Below are 18,332 nucleotides of genomic sequence, written 5' to 3'. Positions count from 1 at the left end.
CCACGACTTCGATGTAGCGGCTTCGCTGTCGCCATGTTAACTAGTTTCTCCCAGGTAGCGTAACTATTTTGATGTTGAGGTAAAGGGTTGATAATAACATTGTGGGGCCCTTAATCATCAAGCTGGGATTGTCTCCATGTTTGTTGGTGCTTAAAGGTGATAAGACACTACTAAGGTTCTGCTCAGGGACGGCAAATTTGTCACCAACCCACACACAGGCGAACAGACACCCCGGTTGAACAATGTAAGATGAGACTAACAAATACAATTGCAAACAACTAAATAGACAAGACACATGGAAAACAAATAATATGGTTCTACTGTTAAAAGCGAGGAAATATGTTAAAAGTCAGTTAAAATGTACTCATCTTCAAAAAGAAAACTAATGTTATAGAGTTTAAATACATATTTATATACACATACAATACTTTATATATTAATTCAAAACAAAGAAGGTAAAACCCATTTGGGGACAAGGGGCCTTCAATGTTCCTCCACCATCAAAGGGGGGCTTGACAGAATAAGTTTGGGAACCACAGCTATAAAGTGACACCATGCAGGTTAAAAAATGAAGCGGCTCATTTTATTGTTGTGGTGCCGCCTACAGACGGGCCGGTGTGGGGTAAACAGAGGACCAGGAAGCTTTTGGTAATGTTAAGTCTCTTTTGTGTTCTCCATTTCGACCATCCAGGTCCATGTGGGGTCCGGACTGAGCCAGTCTGACTCCTACATAGACCTTTATTGGATTAACCGAAGGCTGGTTAGGTAGTCAATAATGTTCCCATAATCGCAACATCTGGACATCACACACACCGAAGATAATGTAGTTGTGAGTGCACTCTCACAGGCTCCAGTTTGAGTAACTGAAACGTCAGTTTATTCCTTGTTATTTCATCTCATGTGCATTCCTTTAAAAAATTAAAAAGCCATCTATTGACTGGGTGCTTGCTGTGTAAAGGATTGTAGATGTGTTGCATGTATTGCGTTTGCAGGTTTGTTTTCATTGGGGTCTTGTGGTTCTGCTAATAGATACTTAGTCAGTCCTCTGATCACATTAAACATGATTTTCACATATTTAGGATAAAACCGAAGGCAAATAGACCAACAAACAAGGAGCAAATGAAGGAGGCTGCTGTCAAAGACAAGACAAACAAATTAGTGAGGTCTATGGGTGCAAGACTTCAGGAGGCCATTCCCTTACATTCTCATACAACTGTTTGCCAGATTACTTCCAATAAAATGGGTATAACTAAACTAAAAGAGTTGTTGCCCTAGCCATTAAACTAGTCAAACCAAATATTGACTGATTCAGTTCAAATCATTGGGAGTTGCATAAAACAAATTTAGAAAAATTGTGTCAGAATCCAAATACTAAGGCCTCAACTATTTATTTAACTGCAGATCAACTTATCACATTAAATATTAACGCACTATGATGGGTATTATGCCGGCTGATGCTCTGCAGTAATGTCCCCCAAATGTAATATGAAAGGGAACCATTACAATCAAGCAAAGAGAAAAATACGGATTGAAAAGGCCACACCGTTAAGAAAAAAAGTCCAGGTTTTATTGTCTATCATGGCTGCAGTCCATGTCTGTGTGAGAGAGAAAGACACATCGAGAGAGCGAGCGAGAAAGGGGGAGAGAGAGAGAGAGCATAATCTTCAGGAGCCAATCACACAGTGCGGTCACACTTTGTACTCCTTGACTCTTTGGTTTGCGAAAGCAAAGCCAGGCATGAGAGTGAATCACAGCAAAGTGTAAGAATCTTGTAAAAGAAGATGAAACTCAATTGAACACACCAAGGCATCACACGAGTGGAATCTAAAAACATAACACAAGAAGTCGGACACGATGGAGCCGTCTCTGAACCAGAACGTGGATCTACAAACCAGTCAGCAAACAGTGCTAACAGAAGGGATTCGATTGCGGTAGAGTTAACGGCAGAGTAGAATGTGGCTGATTTTAGAAGAGGGTGGAGAGAGGAGCGCGGCTTGAGTAAACAGCGTTGGTCGGCTGTTTGTCTCTCTGGTGTCATGAGTGTAGATATTGGGATGGTGGGGGGGGGGGCTCCCGGCGTCATGCAGATCAGCGAAGTGGCAGACCAGGGCTTCATGATTGGTTGGTTGGATGGCTCGCAGCGAGGGAACAAATCGCAGTTCTACTGGCTGGGTGGTCTGTAAACCCACCTGGATGAGGTTCAGTGATTGACAACTAGAATCCGGTGTTTGCGAGAGTCAAGCAGGCGTAAATGAGATGGCAGAAGGGAGAGGCGAGTGTCCCCTCTTCTCTCCATCCCACACTCCTCCTTCCCCCCTCCCTCCGTGCTTCACTCACGTGGTGTCCTCCACTAGGGGCGCCCCTGCCCACCAGAGCGGGGAGTTATCCAAAGTTGTGAATGGCCAGCCTGAACATGTCATTGGTGCACACCCACGCACTGTTAATGTTCTTCAGGAGGAAACTCTGATGGAAACCCATGACGGGGTCGTCGTCTACCTACGAACGCAGAGAACATGCAGGAGATCAGGGCACCGTCAGCAGCTCCAGATCAGTTGCACACATCAAAGTCAGACTAGTTGTGGAGAAACAGACGTGTGATTCCTTCCTTGCAAAGTGAGGGAGTCTAAGAGCAATAAGGTCACTCAGGCGCTCCTTACCCAGAGGAAGTAAGAGCTGCTAGCGAGTTGATGCTAGCTGGTTTACTCCAAAACAAAAGTTTTGGCACAAGTGTTCCATCAGTCTGTATCGTATTGCGCTTTAGAAATGAGACCCTGCTTTTACCGTTCTACAGTAAATTAAATATATACAGTAACACTTTGGTATGTAATCTGTGTCATCGGATTTTGAAAGAAAAAGGTGATTGAATTTCTGGCACTGAATATTTATGCAATAAAATCATGTATCTGAATTTTTTTCAACGTTAAAATATTCAACTGCAAAAAATTCAACCGCAAATAATTTAACGTTCAAATATTCAACTGCAAAAAATTCAACTGCAAATAATTCAACCGCAAAAAATTCTACCGCAAAAAATTCAATGCAAAAATTCAACCTCAAAAAATTCAACTGCAAAAATTCAACCGCAAAAAATTCAACCGCAACTTCAGGGAACCCAAGGAAGAGCAATCGATTAGAGATTCAAGATCGGGAGCGTGCGTCAAGCAACCACTACAACTTCGGCTGTCGGCTAGCATGATGATCGGATTTTAGCCATGTCCGTTAACAATGGGGCTGATAGAGTAATAGCAATAGTTCAGTAATAGACAGCTAACATTTGTACATTAACAGACTGTATAGGACATGAACTAAGCGGAAGTTAAACGAGAGCGTACAGCTGGTCCGAATACGCATTTTCTTCTAGTTTTGAATTAAGTTAATGATGCTGTGATGCTTCGACATGCTATTAGGAGTGATTGGCGGAGTTTTGAAACCAGGAACGCGCTTGTAGAGCGCATATGACCCGCTGCGGCGTAGTGGGAGGGGGGGTAGGGGGGCGGCGGCTTTAGCGGAGCACATGCAGACGCATAACTCCGACAGTACGTGCAGGAATAAGCGGGATACTGATGGAGTTCTCTTGGTCTGGTAACCACGTGCGTGAAGCTGGTAACCGGGCTATGAGAACTCTGACTATATCCTGGGTAAGGTGGCCCGTACCACCTACAGCATGGATCAATTATCAGAAGAATGCCCTGGCCGCTAAGCTCATGCTGGATATGATTCTGCTTTAGTCAAACTTAGTACAAAGGATATTGCCTGTCTGATTATCTTAAAATCATGTATATTATACTTGTACTACTGATTTGTAATATCCTTCCTACGGGGTTTTTTCTGTGCTGTATTTGTGATTACAGGGTAACGTTAGTCAGGAAGATATCGTTGAGTCAGCAAGGCGATTATTAAACTTAGTAACCTCTTCTGAGAGACACCGGGAGGCCGATGACACCAATCAAGATATGAGGTTTTGTATTAAACTGCAATTCATGTACATATGGCTTGCTTTTACTTATTCATTCTATACATGTTGATGATTAGGCTTAATGTATATTTTCGGATCCAATCCGGCAGAGAACAGAGGCGGGGGCGTGAAGCCAGAAAGACCCTCAGTTCAAATGGAAATGACCAGGTAAAGAAAAATGTACATCTATCATGCAAGAGCCTTTTTGTCAACCTTTTAATGTAGTAAGAAAAAACTTGTTTTCTACAGGTCCTTCCCAGCTAAGTTTACCAAGGCCAGAGGAAAGAGGCGCTTTCCTGCAGCAAATCTTGTTCCTGCCAAGAGAGCAAAACCGCTTGAAGTGGCTTTCTATTTGCTGCCAAAGCCGTATGAAAGAACTCCAAAAGAGCAGGAGCAAATACTCCATATGCAGGCCGGGTTGGGCCGTAGAACCACTCATGTAGATGAGAGCACAACACATGAAGAGGTAGTAACATGCAATTAGTTATTTAGTCTAGCTTGTATGTTTATATGCATTAATATATATATTACATTAAAGAAGTTATTTTGTTTGCTCAAGTGAAATGGAGAAAACTATGGGTTACTTCTAGTGCTTTAAAGTTATAACCTGTTAATCATAATCTGTAAGAATTGAAATAAACCTTTGTTTCACACGTAAGCACAAACACAGTCAAAACAGAGTTTTCAAAGATCACCCTGAAGGGCGTACACCTAACCTGTTTTCCAACATTTTCCTATAGACAGAAGGCCAAATATCCAACTCCAATGCACTTTATAGCCTTTCAGATCCGATTGGACTGGGAACATTCTGAGTTGGGGACACAGCCCTAATAACAGCACCACAAATTGTATTTATAGAAAAAACAATTGCATGGATTTTGATGTTGCCATTTGATCTAATCAAGCTATCCCCTTTTCAGAGTGTTATGGTTGAATACACTTGTATAATTTTTTCTTACAGTTATGTGATGCCCTCAAAGTTCTATTTCCAAAACCGGGGAATGTTACTGGTGGATGGTTGCTTTATAAAGCATCAGGTAGGCCAACACAAGTTTGTGTGTTTGTTTGTTTGTGTTGCTCATTCGTATAAAAAGTACATGTGCAGCAGCTAACTGCACATTATGCAATGAAGACTGTTGATTTGATTAATTCATATTAATTACAGATGGTTCCCGAATAAAACTTTAACAAAATTCTCTTAACTCATATCAAGTACATTTGTTATTAAGACTGTCTATGTTGAATTCAGGGGAAAACATTTATTAGGAGTCTCACTGCAAGACAAAAACAAAACTACAAAGTGTTAACTTGTAATAACTGTATTTGAAACAGTCAAGTAAAATAGACAGGTGGCTTCTTCAGTTTATACTGTAGTCACACAAAAAGCCTAGTTACTTTGACTTAAATTAAATATATATTATATATCCAATACACTGTTGAAAGTTTCCAATCTAATTTCCATCTGCAATGTTTTCCACAGCTGGATGGGGAAGCCGAAAACTCTGTGTTGTGCCTCCTGAAGATAGTGGCTATTCAGGCAGGGTCTTGAAGGCTATAGGTCGTTGCGCTAAAAATCTGTTCATAGCCCCAATTCAAGAAGAACTTAACACAAATCCCCTGCCACTCAATCATGAAGCATTCAGGAGCATGCCAAAAGCCATTTGTCAGAAGTGTGGAGCAGCAGTTCCCCTTCCACTCCTGACAGAACGCATTTAGTCTTGTGATGTAATTGATGTTGACGATAACCTGACTAATGTGGATAGCGGTGAGCCTGAAGAGAGAAAATGTCAAAATTATTTGTTTAAGATTAGCGTTAGCTAATGTTAGCATATTACATAGCATTCATAAAATGAATAAAGAAATCTTTTCTTTCAAAATATCATTGTTCTTTCTTGTAACTTCCATTTCTCAGCAGCAGATATGCAGGAGTGTCCTGTCTGCGCAGAAATGTTTGCCACTGATTTTATTGAGGTACACTCTTCAGCCTGCGGGGAAAGGTATCCATTTATCTTTTCATGTGTTTTCTCTTAATGGCAATTGTCTTACTCTTTGTGTAACACAAAAATAGTTTTATGTGGCTAGAGCAGGAAATCAAGTGAGGCATGAAAGTACTGTCAGTGAGGAAGAGCAAACAGCAATACCTGGACCATCTGGAACTTGTGCAGCAGATAGAGATGGTAGGTGATAATGCTTAGGGTCATCAGTGGCATAGTACAGTTTAAGAAGGTAACATTGTTACAGTGCGATAAAAATGAGCATGTAGAATGGCCTACTCTGGGTGGTTTGTTTTGTTTTTAATTGTTTACAGAAAAAGCAGTCTTAGCAAAATCTTCATAGCACACCATTATTTACTCACATATTCATTTATGTAATTGTACATTTATGTTGCTACTATTAGACTGTTTATGCCAAAGTAGGGCCTAATGTCTTTTACTTTTTGTTTGAATATACTTTCTATTGATTATTTTTTTTGCTATCTTTACAGTCAAGCATAAATAATGAAACAACAACATTTATTTTTATTTTTTCTTATTAGGGTGGTTAACTGTCAGTGACCCTTCCAAGGCCATATCTCAGTGTGTAGACAACTGTCTCCGTATTCATAAAATGGAGAGTGCCTTACTTCTCAGCATGGACATAAGAAGAAGTCTGGCTGAACAGGACATGGCCCTTATCTCCTTTTACAAGCAACTTAATGTGAGCAGACTTGAAGGTTGCTCCAATATTCAATTTTCAGTTGTCAAAAAAATTATTTCAAGTTTTTCCTTGAAATGTATTCTGTCAAACCATAACTTGTGTTACAGGAGATACTGCTGTTGGCCAGGGTGTAACTCGCTTTTTCTTCTCAACATGCATGGAAAAGCTGAAGGCTGGATTTTGCATCAGTTTTGGTATGTATGTTAGATGTATGGTCTCCTCGTTAATGTCGTTTGTTGTTTAATGTTTACTTTAAGTATATTAAAGATTTCCACCATTATAGTCAATATTCTTTTAAATAACAACTATACAACTGTATCATCTTAGTTGGTTTGCTGTATCCTGAAAGTTCGAAGGATTCTACCAAATGTTTAATGCCTGTACCGTAGAGAACTGGAGTCTCCAGTCCATCACAGATTATACAAACCACGTTATTGTTTTTTAATGTTTTTAATGTCTTCAACAGCAAACACCAATGTTACACAGCTTTTTGAAGGAGAGCCTGGACATTTGGTCCCCTCAGCCTCTCATTTTCTGGTTGAAAGTGACATGTGGTGGCTGGGAGAATGGTAGGCCACTCTTTCCTTCATGGAGGACCATGCCTGTCTGGACTCAGCCCTGCTATTGTCCATGTTCTACTTGGTGGTAGTCCTGAAACTGCCACAATTACACTGGAGGATTGTCCAGACCTGGACATAAGAGAAACAATCAGGCTTGTATGTGTAATTAAAGTTGATTCTATTATCTTGATTGTATAAAAGCTCAAATGCCAGTAATATGTATAATGTGTTATATTCAGTACTTTTTATAAGTGCACATAGCACCTGGCATTACTCAACTGCCTCTTGTCTTAAAGCTTGAAAGGGAATCCACACTGTCAGAGAGGGATGCAGGGAGTGTCCAGGAATTGGCCTATGCCTGGGACCTCCCATCCCTTACTGAGAAGAACAGGAGATGGATTTTTGAGAAGCTTCTAATCCATGCTGTGAGTGAAAGTTTAAGAAATGTTTGCTTTCAAAAGTTACAAGTTTGTGTGTTTTTGTCATCTGAGTGGAGGAAACATGGTTGATGATGTCAAATGTATGACAAATTATTTTCCTGGAAACCTTAAAGTTAGTGGATGGTCAGTAATAAATGCAAATGCAGAAGGACAGTATCATATTACTCCAATCACTAGTGGATATAAACATAACAAATTTATTTAAATGTTAGTATTTTCTTGAAAATAATCTTTTTCTAATCTTTTACGCTGAGATTGCTTTAAGACGAGTAATCTTATTGGATATCCCCTTTGCCATGTTACTATTAACAGGTGATTGGCCGTGTCACAAGACAAATAAAACAGTTTCGACGAGGTCTTAAAGAAACCCCAATGTGGACAGTGCTGACCCAACGACCTGACACGGGGGCCTTGCTTCTCCCAAAAGAGGGAGCTGGGAATATCAGCCCTGAGGTAAAAAATTTTTTTTCTGATCTTGTAATGTTTGTATTTTTTCTTACTATGTCATTGTCAATTACTAATAATTACAGTTCATACCTCGTCAGCATCTATTATAGTCCATGGACAATATTGTTCTTGTTATTTATGTGTTCATACATCGTCGACCTTTCCAAAAGTACTGACTAGTAATGTATCATCAAGGTCCTACAAAAGTGATACAATGATGGAACTCATGGAAAAGTCATAAATTAGTCATAATTATTTAAATTTCATGGAAAAGTTTTGAAAATTCACTGGGACAAATGTGTGGTAACCCTTAATAGAAAAATGATTCAATGCTCTCCCATGTTATTTTCAATGCAGGTACTTCTTCAGCGAATCACATCCGTGAGAATGAAGATGATGACGACGACTATTCAGTTGACACCAGATGCTGCATGACAGGCTATCTTCGACAGTTCATTGTGAATGGTAGGTTTACAAAATACATTTGAAAGTGCTATTAGAATATAATTTGGCTACTTGGCTGTTTAAATGTTCAACGTTAACTTCACATTGCGGGTTGCTCTTCTCTTCCATTGAGTGTAAGCTGTTAGTGCCAGACTCTGCTATTTATCCTGATGATAGTAAAGTCAAATTAGATTTTTTTGGTCATTTGATTTGTTTCATTGTTTTTTTATCTCCTCCATAGCAACACCAACTGAATTGACCAATCTGGTCAAATTCTGGACCGGGTGGGAGATTCTCCCAACGAGCCCCTCCGTAGAGGTGGTCATGGGCAGATACCCCACAGCCTCCACCTGTTTGAGATGTTGAGCATCCCAGGACATTACAATGATTATCAATCTTTTCAAAGTGATATTCAGGCCTGTATTTGCTCTTGCCAAACAGGATTTGGCCTGGTGTGAGAGACTAGATTTGATCTTGTACTAAATGTTGATCTAACTTTGTTTGTTGGCTGTTCAAAATGTTGACTGTTATGCAACAAATATGGATGTTCACTGTAAACAATCTCTGCACTGAAATAAATAATTAAATAATTAATTATAGGAGTTATGTGGACATGACTGTACTGGTTTCACTGTTACTGCAAAGACTTGAAATCTTCTTCAGCTGTATTACAAAATAAATTTCAATTTTCAGCATTCACATAAAACTCTGGTGTACAAGCAACAAATAACAGCATAAAATATCTAGGATGAAATGAAATGTGACAATTCAAATACCTTTTGAGAGTCTAAAATAGTTTAGAGCTTAATACTATAGCTAAGTCATTCTGAATCTTTTGTATCTTGTTTCCTTTTTAACAGCTCAAAACTCCTCGTTTCCTTACAGCACAAAAATGAAAACTGCTTGTGTTGGATTTGATTATGTGGTGGATTGGGGGAGGGTTCAGCAGGTACAGTATGTGCTACATGTATCTTGTGTCAATTAACACAGGATACAAGATATTACAAGATATTACTTTGATTTCTTTTTCTTTGATTTGTGGAGGTACGGTTGCAGAGGTAATTCTCTTTCTCTTGCTGACTCAGTCTTTAGTGGCTAGTGAAGCCCAGCCATTAAGGGTTTCTTCTCTAAATCAGTGTTCACATCAAAGCTTTGACAACATCCATTTGGTTTATTTGAGTGTGGGTTTATGTCTCTGTGCAACTCTCAATTCAGTTCTTTTACAGAGAAAGAAATTGCTCACCGAACTGAACAGTAGCAACGTAAATATCACAGCCAAAGGACTGGGATGCAGCTCTTGGGTTAACTGCATCTCCTAAAGATGTCATTTGTTCATCAGTCAGTGGGCAATCTGCATCTGGGACAATGATGCTTGAGTGGTCATCATGGGGAAGTCCACTGTTTTCCCACTCGATTTCTGGAATGTCCATATCCTACAACAGAACAATTTAGAATTTTATGCAGTATTATCTGGATAAACAGTAGGCACATTTTCAGATTTGGCTTCTAATTTCATTGCTTACACATGTGAACCACATTACTTATTAAAATCACATTATACTTTGCACATACCTCTGTGTTATCTGGCCCAGGAATTGGGTGATGTGCACCCACAACTGGTTAGGGGTCATCTGGCTCTCAGCTCTTATCGAATGATTGTCCCAACCACTGCGAAAAGTATTGAGGTCATCCTGCAGGCATGGGAGGAACACAAAGTGGCAGAAGAAGAGGTGTGTAGCGTTGTCGATGCTGAGGAAGCCCTCTTCTTCAAGGTAGTGGAGAACATCGTACTAGACGCTTGTTACAGCTACCCACAAGTCTCTCCACAGCCGCTCAATCCTGGAAAATTATTCAATTGACAAACATTTTAAAGTAATATAGAAAATTTACTTCAATCCCAGAATAAACAGGAAACATCACTGAGGTTTCTTTTAAGACAAGTGCACAGAAATATATTCATTTTGGAAATATAGTCCAACCGATTCAACCTTTCTTTATTTTGTGTGTATGCATAAAATATCTTCGAAAATTAGATCTTGTTGTATACATACTGTATGTCATTGCACCCAAATGTGAGGTGGAGCTTACATAGCAGTATCTATTCTGGGAAACAAACCGTTGGTTGTGAACACTCTTCCCAGATATAAAGCTGCTCCTTCCAGTGCCACAAACTGTAAACATGAGTCGAGCAACGTCCACGTTTTCCACCCCCTGATCACCACGTACCCTAAGATAGACAAAAAATTTCAAAAAGGTATATAGTACATGTAATATTGATGACCGGATATTGGTTGGTTATTAAAGCAGTGTAACAAGAGTGGTTGAAGCATCTGTATAAAACTGAAAAGAATGACTTTAAAGTTAGTTGTGTGGGTCACTGTGTTGCACTCAGTGGTTGAATATGTATTCAGATCCTTTACTTAAGTAAAAGAACAGCAATGTAAAAGTACTGCATTAAAGTATAAGTCCAGCATGAAAAGCCTACTACAAATAGTCTAAGCTATATATAGTTAAAGTATTGCAGTAAAAGTAGTGGTTTGGTATCTCTTACTGAACTTTTATTCAAGGTTCTCGTACATTCTTACCAATGAATCTTCAAAACTTTTAAATTATGTTTTCATAATACAGTATCTTACTATACTTCCATTACTTCATTTAAATAGTTTAAAACATGTCGGCCTATAAACCACTCATAGGGCACAATAGAAGGTGGTGAGGAGAGGGAAAATCATGGCACAAGTACTTTAAAATTTTGTTCGGTAAAAAACAAATCCTAGTTAAAAACATAAATTTACCTGAGAGGAAACCCAAACTTCTCAACAGATTCTTGGAAGAAAGGCAGGGTAGTTGATGCTAAGTTGTTGGAAGCGACACCAAGATACATTATCTGCAGCACAAATGCCATTACATCACTATGAGACGCTTAACTATTTAATGATTGTAAAAATCTGTACACTTTGTCCTGACAACTGTGCTTACCTTGCGGGAAAAACCGTCAATCCCACCATAGATAACAATGTTGTAGCTGCAAGAAAAATGCTGAATTTGTCAACTGTATAGAACGTACTATAAGTAAGAAATAGTGTTAACGCTCAGAACTGAATAACTTTGCTTAAGAGCTAACATACTCTTAATTCATTTGCATTTTTTCAAAAACATTACTTGAAAAGAATTAGCGTATCAATTGATGGTTTGTATCAATACGAATTAAAGACTGGGGTCCTGGAAATGAGTAGGTCCGTCGAGCAATGCATCCTAAATGGAGCATACGGGAGAAGACACCAGTGGTGTCAACACGGTGCGTGGAAGCTCTGACACGGTTATACTGCACCCTTAGATTATACTCAGCCATGCGCCGGTACACAGTGCTTCTGGAAATCCCCATGGGTTTAGCAATACAGAGGACAAACAGATTAAGTTCAAGAAGGTTGCATGGGTAGTCTGGGGATATGGCTATTCGTTATCTCCCAGCTGGTCCTTCCTCAAACTGCACAAATGCAATATGTTGCTTACTTTTTCTTTTTCTATGTTTATAAGACTGTGCAACTGAGTAAGTGCATCTAAAATTGCTGGACAAACAGCTACATGAGAGGATACAGAATTTAAAAACACAAATTCTTGTGTGCAAGTGAACTCTAAGAAGTCCAGATTTAGAGGCATGCGTCCCAAAATATTTTCCAATTGAGAGCGAAGTCTTTCTAACAGGAAAGAGAAAAAAATGTTATGTCATGTAAACTACCAATAGATAAACAAAACCATTACTGTAAGACCAGTCTATAATCTATAGTAATGATTACTAACTTACATACTTCTACAGCTGAAATCTGCATTCATTTAAGTCAAACTGAAGGCTGTTCTGTTCATTTTTCCATCAGCTGAAAGTAACTTTAAGGTTACCACGATGCATGCTGAGTGACTAGTTAACACATTACTCGTTAAACCGAAACCTCATTAATTTGTGCTTATTTAAAACTGCTTTCTGTAAAGTCAAACTAGTATCATAACTTCTACTCAACTGTCTTTAAGAACTTTTTAAAAATTCAGTGACAGATCACAATCTCTGCTTCACAACTGTAAGGTCGTATGGGACAATAAACCGTTGTCACACTAAAATGTGTATATGTCTGATATTTTCGTGCTTTTGGTGGGTTTTTTATGATACTATATAATATATGACATCATACTGAGAGCTTGAAAAAACAACAACCGAACGTCATCTCGTTTAACTTCCGCTTAGTTCATGTCCTATACAGTCTGTTAATGTACAAATGTTAGCTGTCTAGTACTGAATCTTACAGACACAAACTACACTGATGGCATATAATAGAGTTACAACTGGCTGTTAATGTACAAATGTTAGCTGTCTATTACTGAGTCTTACACAGTCTTACACAAACCACACTGATGGCATAAAGTTAAAGTTAAAACACTCACCGAAGCCCCATTGTTAACAGACATGGCTAAAATCCGATCATCATGCTAGCCGACAGCCAAAGTTGTATTGGGGCGCTCGCTTCTTTTGCTTGACGCACGCTCCCGATCTTGAATCTAGAATCGATTGCTCTTCCTTGGGTTCCCAGATGTTGCGGTTGAATTTCTTGCAATTGAATTTTTGCGGTTGATATTTTTGAGGTTGAATTTTTGCATTGAATTTTTTGCGGTTGAATTTTTTGCAGTTGAATATTTTAACGTTTAATTATTTGCAGTTGAATATTTTAATGTTGAAAAACATTCAGATACATGATTTCAATGCATAAATATTCAGTGCTAGAAATTCAATCACCTTTTTCTTTCAAAATCCGATGACACAGATTTACTTCCATACATTGGCTTTAACGTCGAACGATTTGGCTGTAATAGGAGATGCTTTAAAACAAGGAGTGAATGATGGTGTTACTTACTTTTAACTGTCCTACTACCATACTCAAGATGTTGCAGTCTGGTGTTGGCTGGTGGTCCTGCACTGTTATACTATGCACTATTTTTGGGAAGGGTAGACTCTGGCACACAGACAGAAAAAGGAGAAGAAACAAAACAGAAGGAATACAGTTAGTATAAAAAATTAACTTATTTACAACTAGTTTCATATACTTAAAATAATCATGAATAATAATCCTCAACAGAAATTCACAGTGGGGCTTTTACAACCGCAAAATAGTCGCAGCATCCAAATTTACACAGATTTTAGATAAGTGCAGATGTGCATGTAAATGGTTGTCCAATTACCTACATTATTAGATACAGTTTCTTGGTTGCACTTGCCAGCGTGTTTCTCAGTTGGGCTCCCTGTTAAACATGTTTGCCCCGTATTCATAATATGTTAGCAAATAAACTCACATTGAGTTTCCCAACGATTGCCTTTTTCCCCTGGAACTGCTGTCCTTCCCATGTGAGGCATGACTCGTCAATCTGTGCAGAGCAAGTGAGAGAGGTGAGGATGGGGGGGAGGGGGTTAATCAGTTGCAACTGATGCTTTTTACAATAATAGTCAAAAAAACATTTTTAAAAAAAGCTATACCAAAAATGACATAAAAACTCAAGTGGTAGTGGCTTGTCAAGACAATTTGATGTGTGAAACTGAAAAAAAAATATATATATATATATATATATATATATATATATATATTAAACACTTTCCTTCACCATTCGCTTTGGACAAATTCCAACTGACACTCAGAAAATAATCTGATTTTGTGGTTTAATTAGTGGCGATCTTGGTCAATAAGTGGAGCACTGTGGTGTAAGACAACTTCCTAGTCTGGTTAATCGTTCAAATTTTAAGACAATGTGTCATTAGTCACACTACTTCTCATCATGATTTTCTAAAGACCAGAGAGCCCACAACTAGATTTCTTGTGGGATTCTCCCTGCCTGCACCTGGTGGAAATAGACTACGAGAAAAAAAGACATGGAATGGGAGTTCATGTTCACCAAGTTCATCAGACCTGGTTACCGAACGCCAAAGAGTGACTAGCAACCAATTTAGCCACCGATTCAGACCATCAGCGAAAAGACAAAAATACATACAAATATAATAGCTTGTGATTTGACTCCCAGGAATGCTGCTTGGAGTAATTGTATGGACCAGCACTTTTCTAAACAGTGTGGGAACCCGTCCTACAATATTGCACCAGAAACAGGCAGTAGGTTTGCACAGAGACACCCTTGACCGTGGATACAATGGGCATAATAAACACTCCCAAGCCCTCTTATAAAAAGGTCTAAGAGAGCACACCGTTTGGTTGTTGACTAAAAATAAAATAAACATCAAAACTTATTTTAATCAGAACCACAAGACAAGAAGACTGACTTTAGAGCAATCAGAATTACTTGTATGACCACCTTAAACCAACCAGTTTGGTAACAACTCTAGCAAAACACTGTATTTGGAAATTTGTCTGCTAAAGTGAAATTGCTTCAAAAGTTGCTCGGTGTGAGGCCAGTAGTGGCCTTATTTATTTTATTTGACCAGTTTTAAATACATATTTTAAATATAAAAAAACAAAACAAAAAGTTCACTTTTAATAGATTTTAAAAGATTTATTTATTATGTATATCCTAAGAAATATTAGATAAATAATATTTTAATGATTCATTTTTTTGTCCTGTAAAACAGTCCAGCATTGCTCGTTTAGTGTGTTCACTCAAGTCAAATTGCAAAGACAGTTTTTTGCACTTTTTAAAGTCCCACACGCCAGAATTTGGAACAAGAGAAATTTGGCATTTGGTCTTGCAACAATGATGAAACTAACTTTATAATTTATAATTATACATATATTTTATAATAAACTTATAAAATGATGGTAACATTTCAAGACATTGAATAATAGATTTAACTAAACAATTGCTTAGTTAAATCGATTTTGTGTTTAAAGGTATTCACAATGATTTTTCCTTCATCAAGTGAGAACTCATACAACACTATTTTAAGCAAACTCGGTCTTGAATTACATTGCACACCTAGTACAGCCGTGTCCGCCGTGGCTGTAATTATTTTAGATATTAATCATATTACTGTACTCATAAACCAACATTACCCTCTCCTAAAGTCTCTGTGCTCTCCCTCCCAACAGGCCTCTGTGGATGGTGGTTCTATCTGATGATGGTTCTATCTGATGGTGGTTGCCCCTGCAGTGGTCCTGGTGTGCGCCTGGCTTACTACTCACAATTACTTGAATCATTTCTGTCATAGGAATTGAATGTATTATACATTGTTCATTCTGTGCACATGGCATCCATTGTAGTCTGTCCATCCCAGGAGAGGGATCCCTCCTCTGACGTTCTCCCTAAGGTTTCTTCCCTTTTTTTCCCTCTTGGAAGGGTTTTTTCATTTTTTGGGGAGTTTTTCCTGTGCCGATGGTGGGTTTCGGGACAGAGGATGTCGTATGTGTACAGACTGTAAAGCCCTCTGAGGCAAATTTGCGATTTTGGGCTATACAAAATAAAATAAAATGAATTGAATTGAATTAAAGATCTTGTTACATTTTGGCGTGACGTCTAATAAATGGACCAAAACATTGTTCGGACACACTCACATATATGGTTCCAAGTTGTGATCTGTCCGAGTCAAATAATTGATAGTAGTGCTGCACAAAGCTGGATCCTATCTGCTCCCACAGAGGCTGGTCCACCATCCTGAATCACCCTGCAACGCACACTGGGAACATGGAGCGACACAACAGGGGTGTAAGGGTGTTATATTCTATAAACCATTTACAAACACAATGCAATGTAAATACATGATAGGCTTCAAGGTAAAGAGTACTTGTATAACATTGTAGCAATACTCTCAAACATTATGTTTACCCTCATGCTGTACTAAACTAGAAAACTGTTTAGCTAACCTTTGTTGATCACACATACGTACTAAGCTGACTTAAATCTACTTCGTTTAAATAAAAACGTACTACTTCCTTGAGAAGGTCAACAAAAAACGATAACAAGTTTGAACAAATAAACACTGTACTATTCAAAGAGCACAAAAACGTGCGAGTACAACCACAATATAAAAAACAAGCATTAGAACTACTTTCCTCAGCAGTTTTACTGAACACACCGCAATGCTGCTGTGAAAGCTTAACGTTGGGTGACAGTGACAGAACGAGTCATGTGCTCCAACACATCTAACGTTGTGCACCGTTATCGAGGGGACGATCAGACAACTCTCAAGATTAATTTACAATCGCATCTTATGAAAGATCCAAATAGCAACACGGTCCGCTCAACATAAGAAGAGAAGCTTGCTACGGAACGTTATCAAACGGGAAATATCCGTTAGCCGTTTGGCTAGTTAACGTAAGCTAACTAGCCTGCTGCTGCTAGCATGTGAGCTGTCTTGTTTGCTAACGTTAGCCTGTGTTGGCAAAGGCAGAATATATAAACTTAACATGCCCCCCCGCCTGCTGATATTGGACGGGGGATACAGTTTATTCCCAAGAGTTAGCTCGCTGGCTGTCTGACGTTCGCCATTTCCCTGGTTGCTAAAAATACCCCGTCTCCACCAAACGCTTGCCCTAAACCTGTTGGGAACAGCCGACTAATACCTTATACTCGTTCAAATGTCAAACTTAACTATCACTTTTTCTTTTTCGAAAATGTTTCAAGTAAGGGTTCCTCAAGACGGCTTCTTAAAAAAGAATTAAAATAAATTTACCTCTAACCAACACCGAGGCCTTCTTCACGATGTGAAGTGAAGTGTCCGCTTCTCTTTGCAGTCAGGGTCACGCGTTCAAAAGCCGGACTCGTCCCGGTGGCTTGTGGGGATTGTAGTCTATTACATTTTGGAAATTTCTAGGCCTTACTAATTAAGATATTTGAATTGGTTGTATCGATAATAAGATTACACGGTAATGGTGTGTTTTTTTAAAGGTGTGAGGCAAAACAGAACAGTTGTCTTTATTTGATTATCTTACCTATGTCTTATTGCATACATTTGCTTTTCGTGATATGATTATATAAAAATTAGCAAGATATTCTAATAGTGATGTCACACTATTGTGATATGAAATGTGATCGTGAAAATCACTATTCAGCCACTCAGTAACATCATAACAAAATGTGTTATGATGAATTTCTCCTCAAACAGGGCAGTCCTGGAAGAGAAACAAAGGCAGTTATAATTTTAGTTTATTTTGCTCTTTGTTTTCTTTAAATATTTATATTTATTATACTACACAGAAATTGCACATTCTTAGATCCACATTGTTAACCTTCACATAGCACACTAAGAGACCATTGCATTAAATTAACTTAAAACTATGTATTGGACGGGTTGAGGGGGCCGTGTGGTCCATAAGGCTATGTTAAATTGGGCTCTATACTTCTACTTCAATACTTTCCCAAAAGAGGCATTTTAATTAATTTAATGTATATCACATGAATCAAGTAGACACTGTTAAGATTTCACAATATTTCAAGGGGGACACTTCACTGCAGTACTCTTTACTTTTGCCGTGTTATGCTGGCAATGACGAATCAGATCCAAAAGTACTGGACGGGTTGGCCAGTCTGATGCAGGTAAGTGTGGCTGATCAGACGTACAAAATCTCTCAAAACTCCACATTGACAGAGCCATGTAAATACAGCTTTAACCTCTACAAACCATAGAAATTGAATAGTTGCAGAACACACATTGACCCCGTCCCGCTGTCCTTCATGATGTCTTTCACCCCGAACACTCAGGGACTTCAAAGACATCACATATTGAGTCTGCAAAAATATAAGGAAAGTGGTCATAAATTACTCAAAATATCCGAGAGAGGCCTCAAAGACCCAATCATTTTACAATTG

At 38.6% G+C, this 18,332-nt stretch overlaps 1 protein-coding gene and 2 long non-coding RNA genes across 5 annotated transcripts; 1 reads left to right on the top strand and 2 right to left on the bottom strand.

The window, feature by feature from the left end:
* Positions 1-1,545: 1,545 nt before the first annotated feature.
* LOC120812226 (nuclear transport factor 2-like) lies at positions 1,546-17,394 on the bottom strand. Of its 2 annotated transcripts, XM_040168048.2 has the most exons (6): positions 17,197-17,394; positions 16,079-16,200; positions 13,881-13,952; positions 13,445-13,543; positions 2,338-2,496; positions 1,546-1,595 (listed from the first exon to the last, which is right to left on the bottom strand). In XM_040168048.2, the coding sequence occupies exons 2-5, from the start codon at positions 16,175-16,177 to the stop codon at positions 2,383-2,385; spliced, it is 384 nt and encodes a 127-aa protein (XP_040023982.1). In that variant the 5' UTR covers positions 16,178-16,200; positions 17,197-17,394; the 3' UTR covers positions 1,546-1,595; positions 2,338-2,382. The 2 variants fall into 2 exon arrangements, with proteins under 2 accessions (XP_040023982.1, XP_040023981.1); XM_040168047.2 differs by having other exon boundaries at positions 1,546-2,496; positions 17,197-17,315.
* LOC144391202 (uncharacterized) lies at positions 7,087-11,664 on the bottom strand. 2 transcript variants are annotated; one of them, XR_013455091.1, is made up of 6 exons: positions 11,523-11,664; positions 11,339-11,430; positions 10,660-10,770; positions 10,116-10,382; positions 9,787-9,976; positions 7,087-7,341 (listed from the first exon to the last, which is right to left on the bottom strand). It is a non-coding gene; the product is annotated as an uncharacterized LOC144391202 (long non-coding RNA). The 2 variants fall into 2 exon arrangements; XR_013455092.1 differs by lacking the exon at positions 7,087-7,341 and adding an exon at positions 7,455-7,590.
* Positions 7,974-8,849, top strand: LOC120812230 (uncharacterized). The gene is made up of 3 exons (XR_005710543.2): positions 7,974-8,105; positions 8,457-8,564; positions 8,785-8,849. It is a non-coding gene; the product is annotated as an uncharacterized LOC120812230 (long non-coding RNA).
* Positions 17,395-18,332: the final 938 nt, after the last annotated feature.

Source organism: Gasterosteus aculeatus, chromosome Y, assembly GCF_964276395.1.
Source record: "Gasterosteus aculeatus chromosome Y, fGasAcu3.hap1.1, whole genome shotgun sequence".
In the NCBI taxonomy this organism is placed as follows: Eukaryota; Metazoa; Chordata; class Actinopteri; order Perciformes; family Gasterosteidae; genus Gasterosteus; species Gasterosteus aculeatus.
Note: the sequence above shows the minus strand (reverse complement) of the source record. Positions and strands in the feature narration are given on the sequence as shown.

Coding starts and splice junctions, on each gene's coding strand:
- LOC120812226 (XM_040168048.2), bottom strand. CDS start 16,177: ATGGTGGACCAGCCTCTGTGGGAGCAGATAGGATCCAGCTTTGTGCAG. Junction 13,953..16,078: donor CACAACTTGGAACCATATAT/GTGAGTGTGTCC, acceptor TGCTCTGCACAG/ATTGACGAGTCATGCCTCAC. Junction 13,544..13,880: donor CAATCGTTGGGAAACTCAAT/GTGAGTTTATTT, acceptor TCTGTGTGCCAG/AGTCTACCCTTCCCAAAAAT.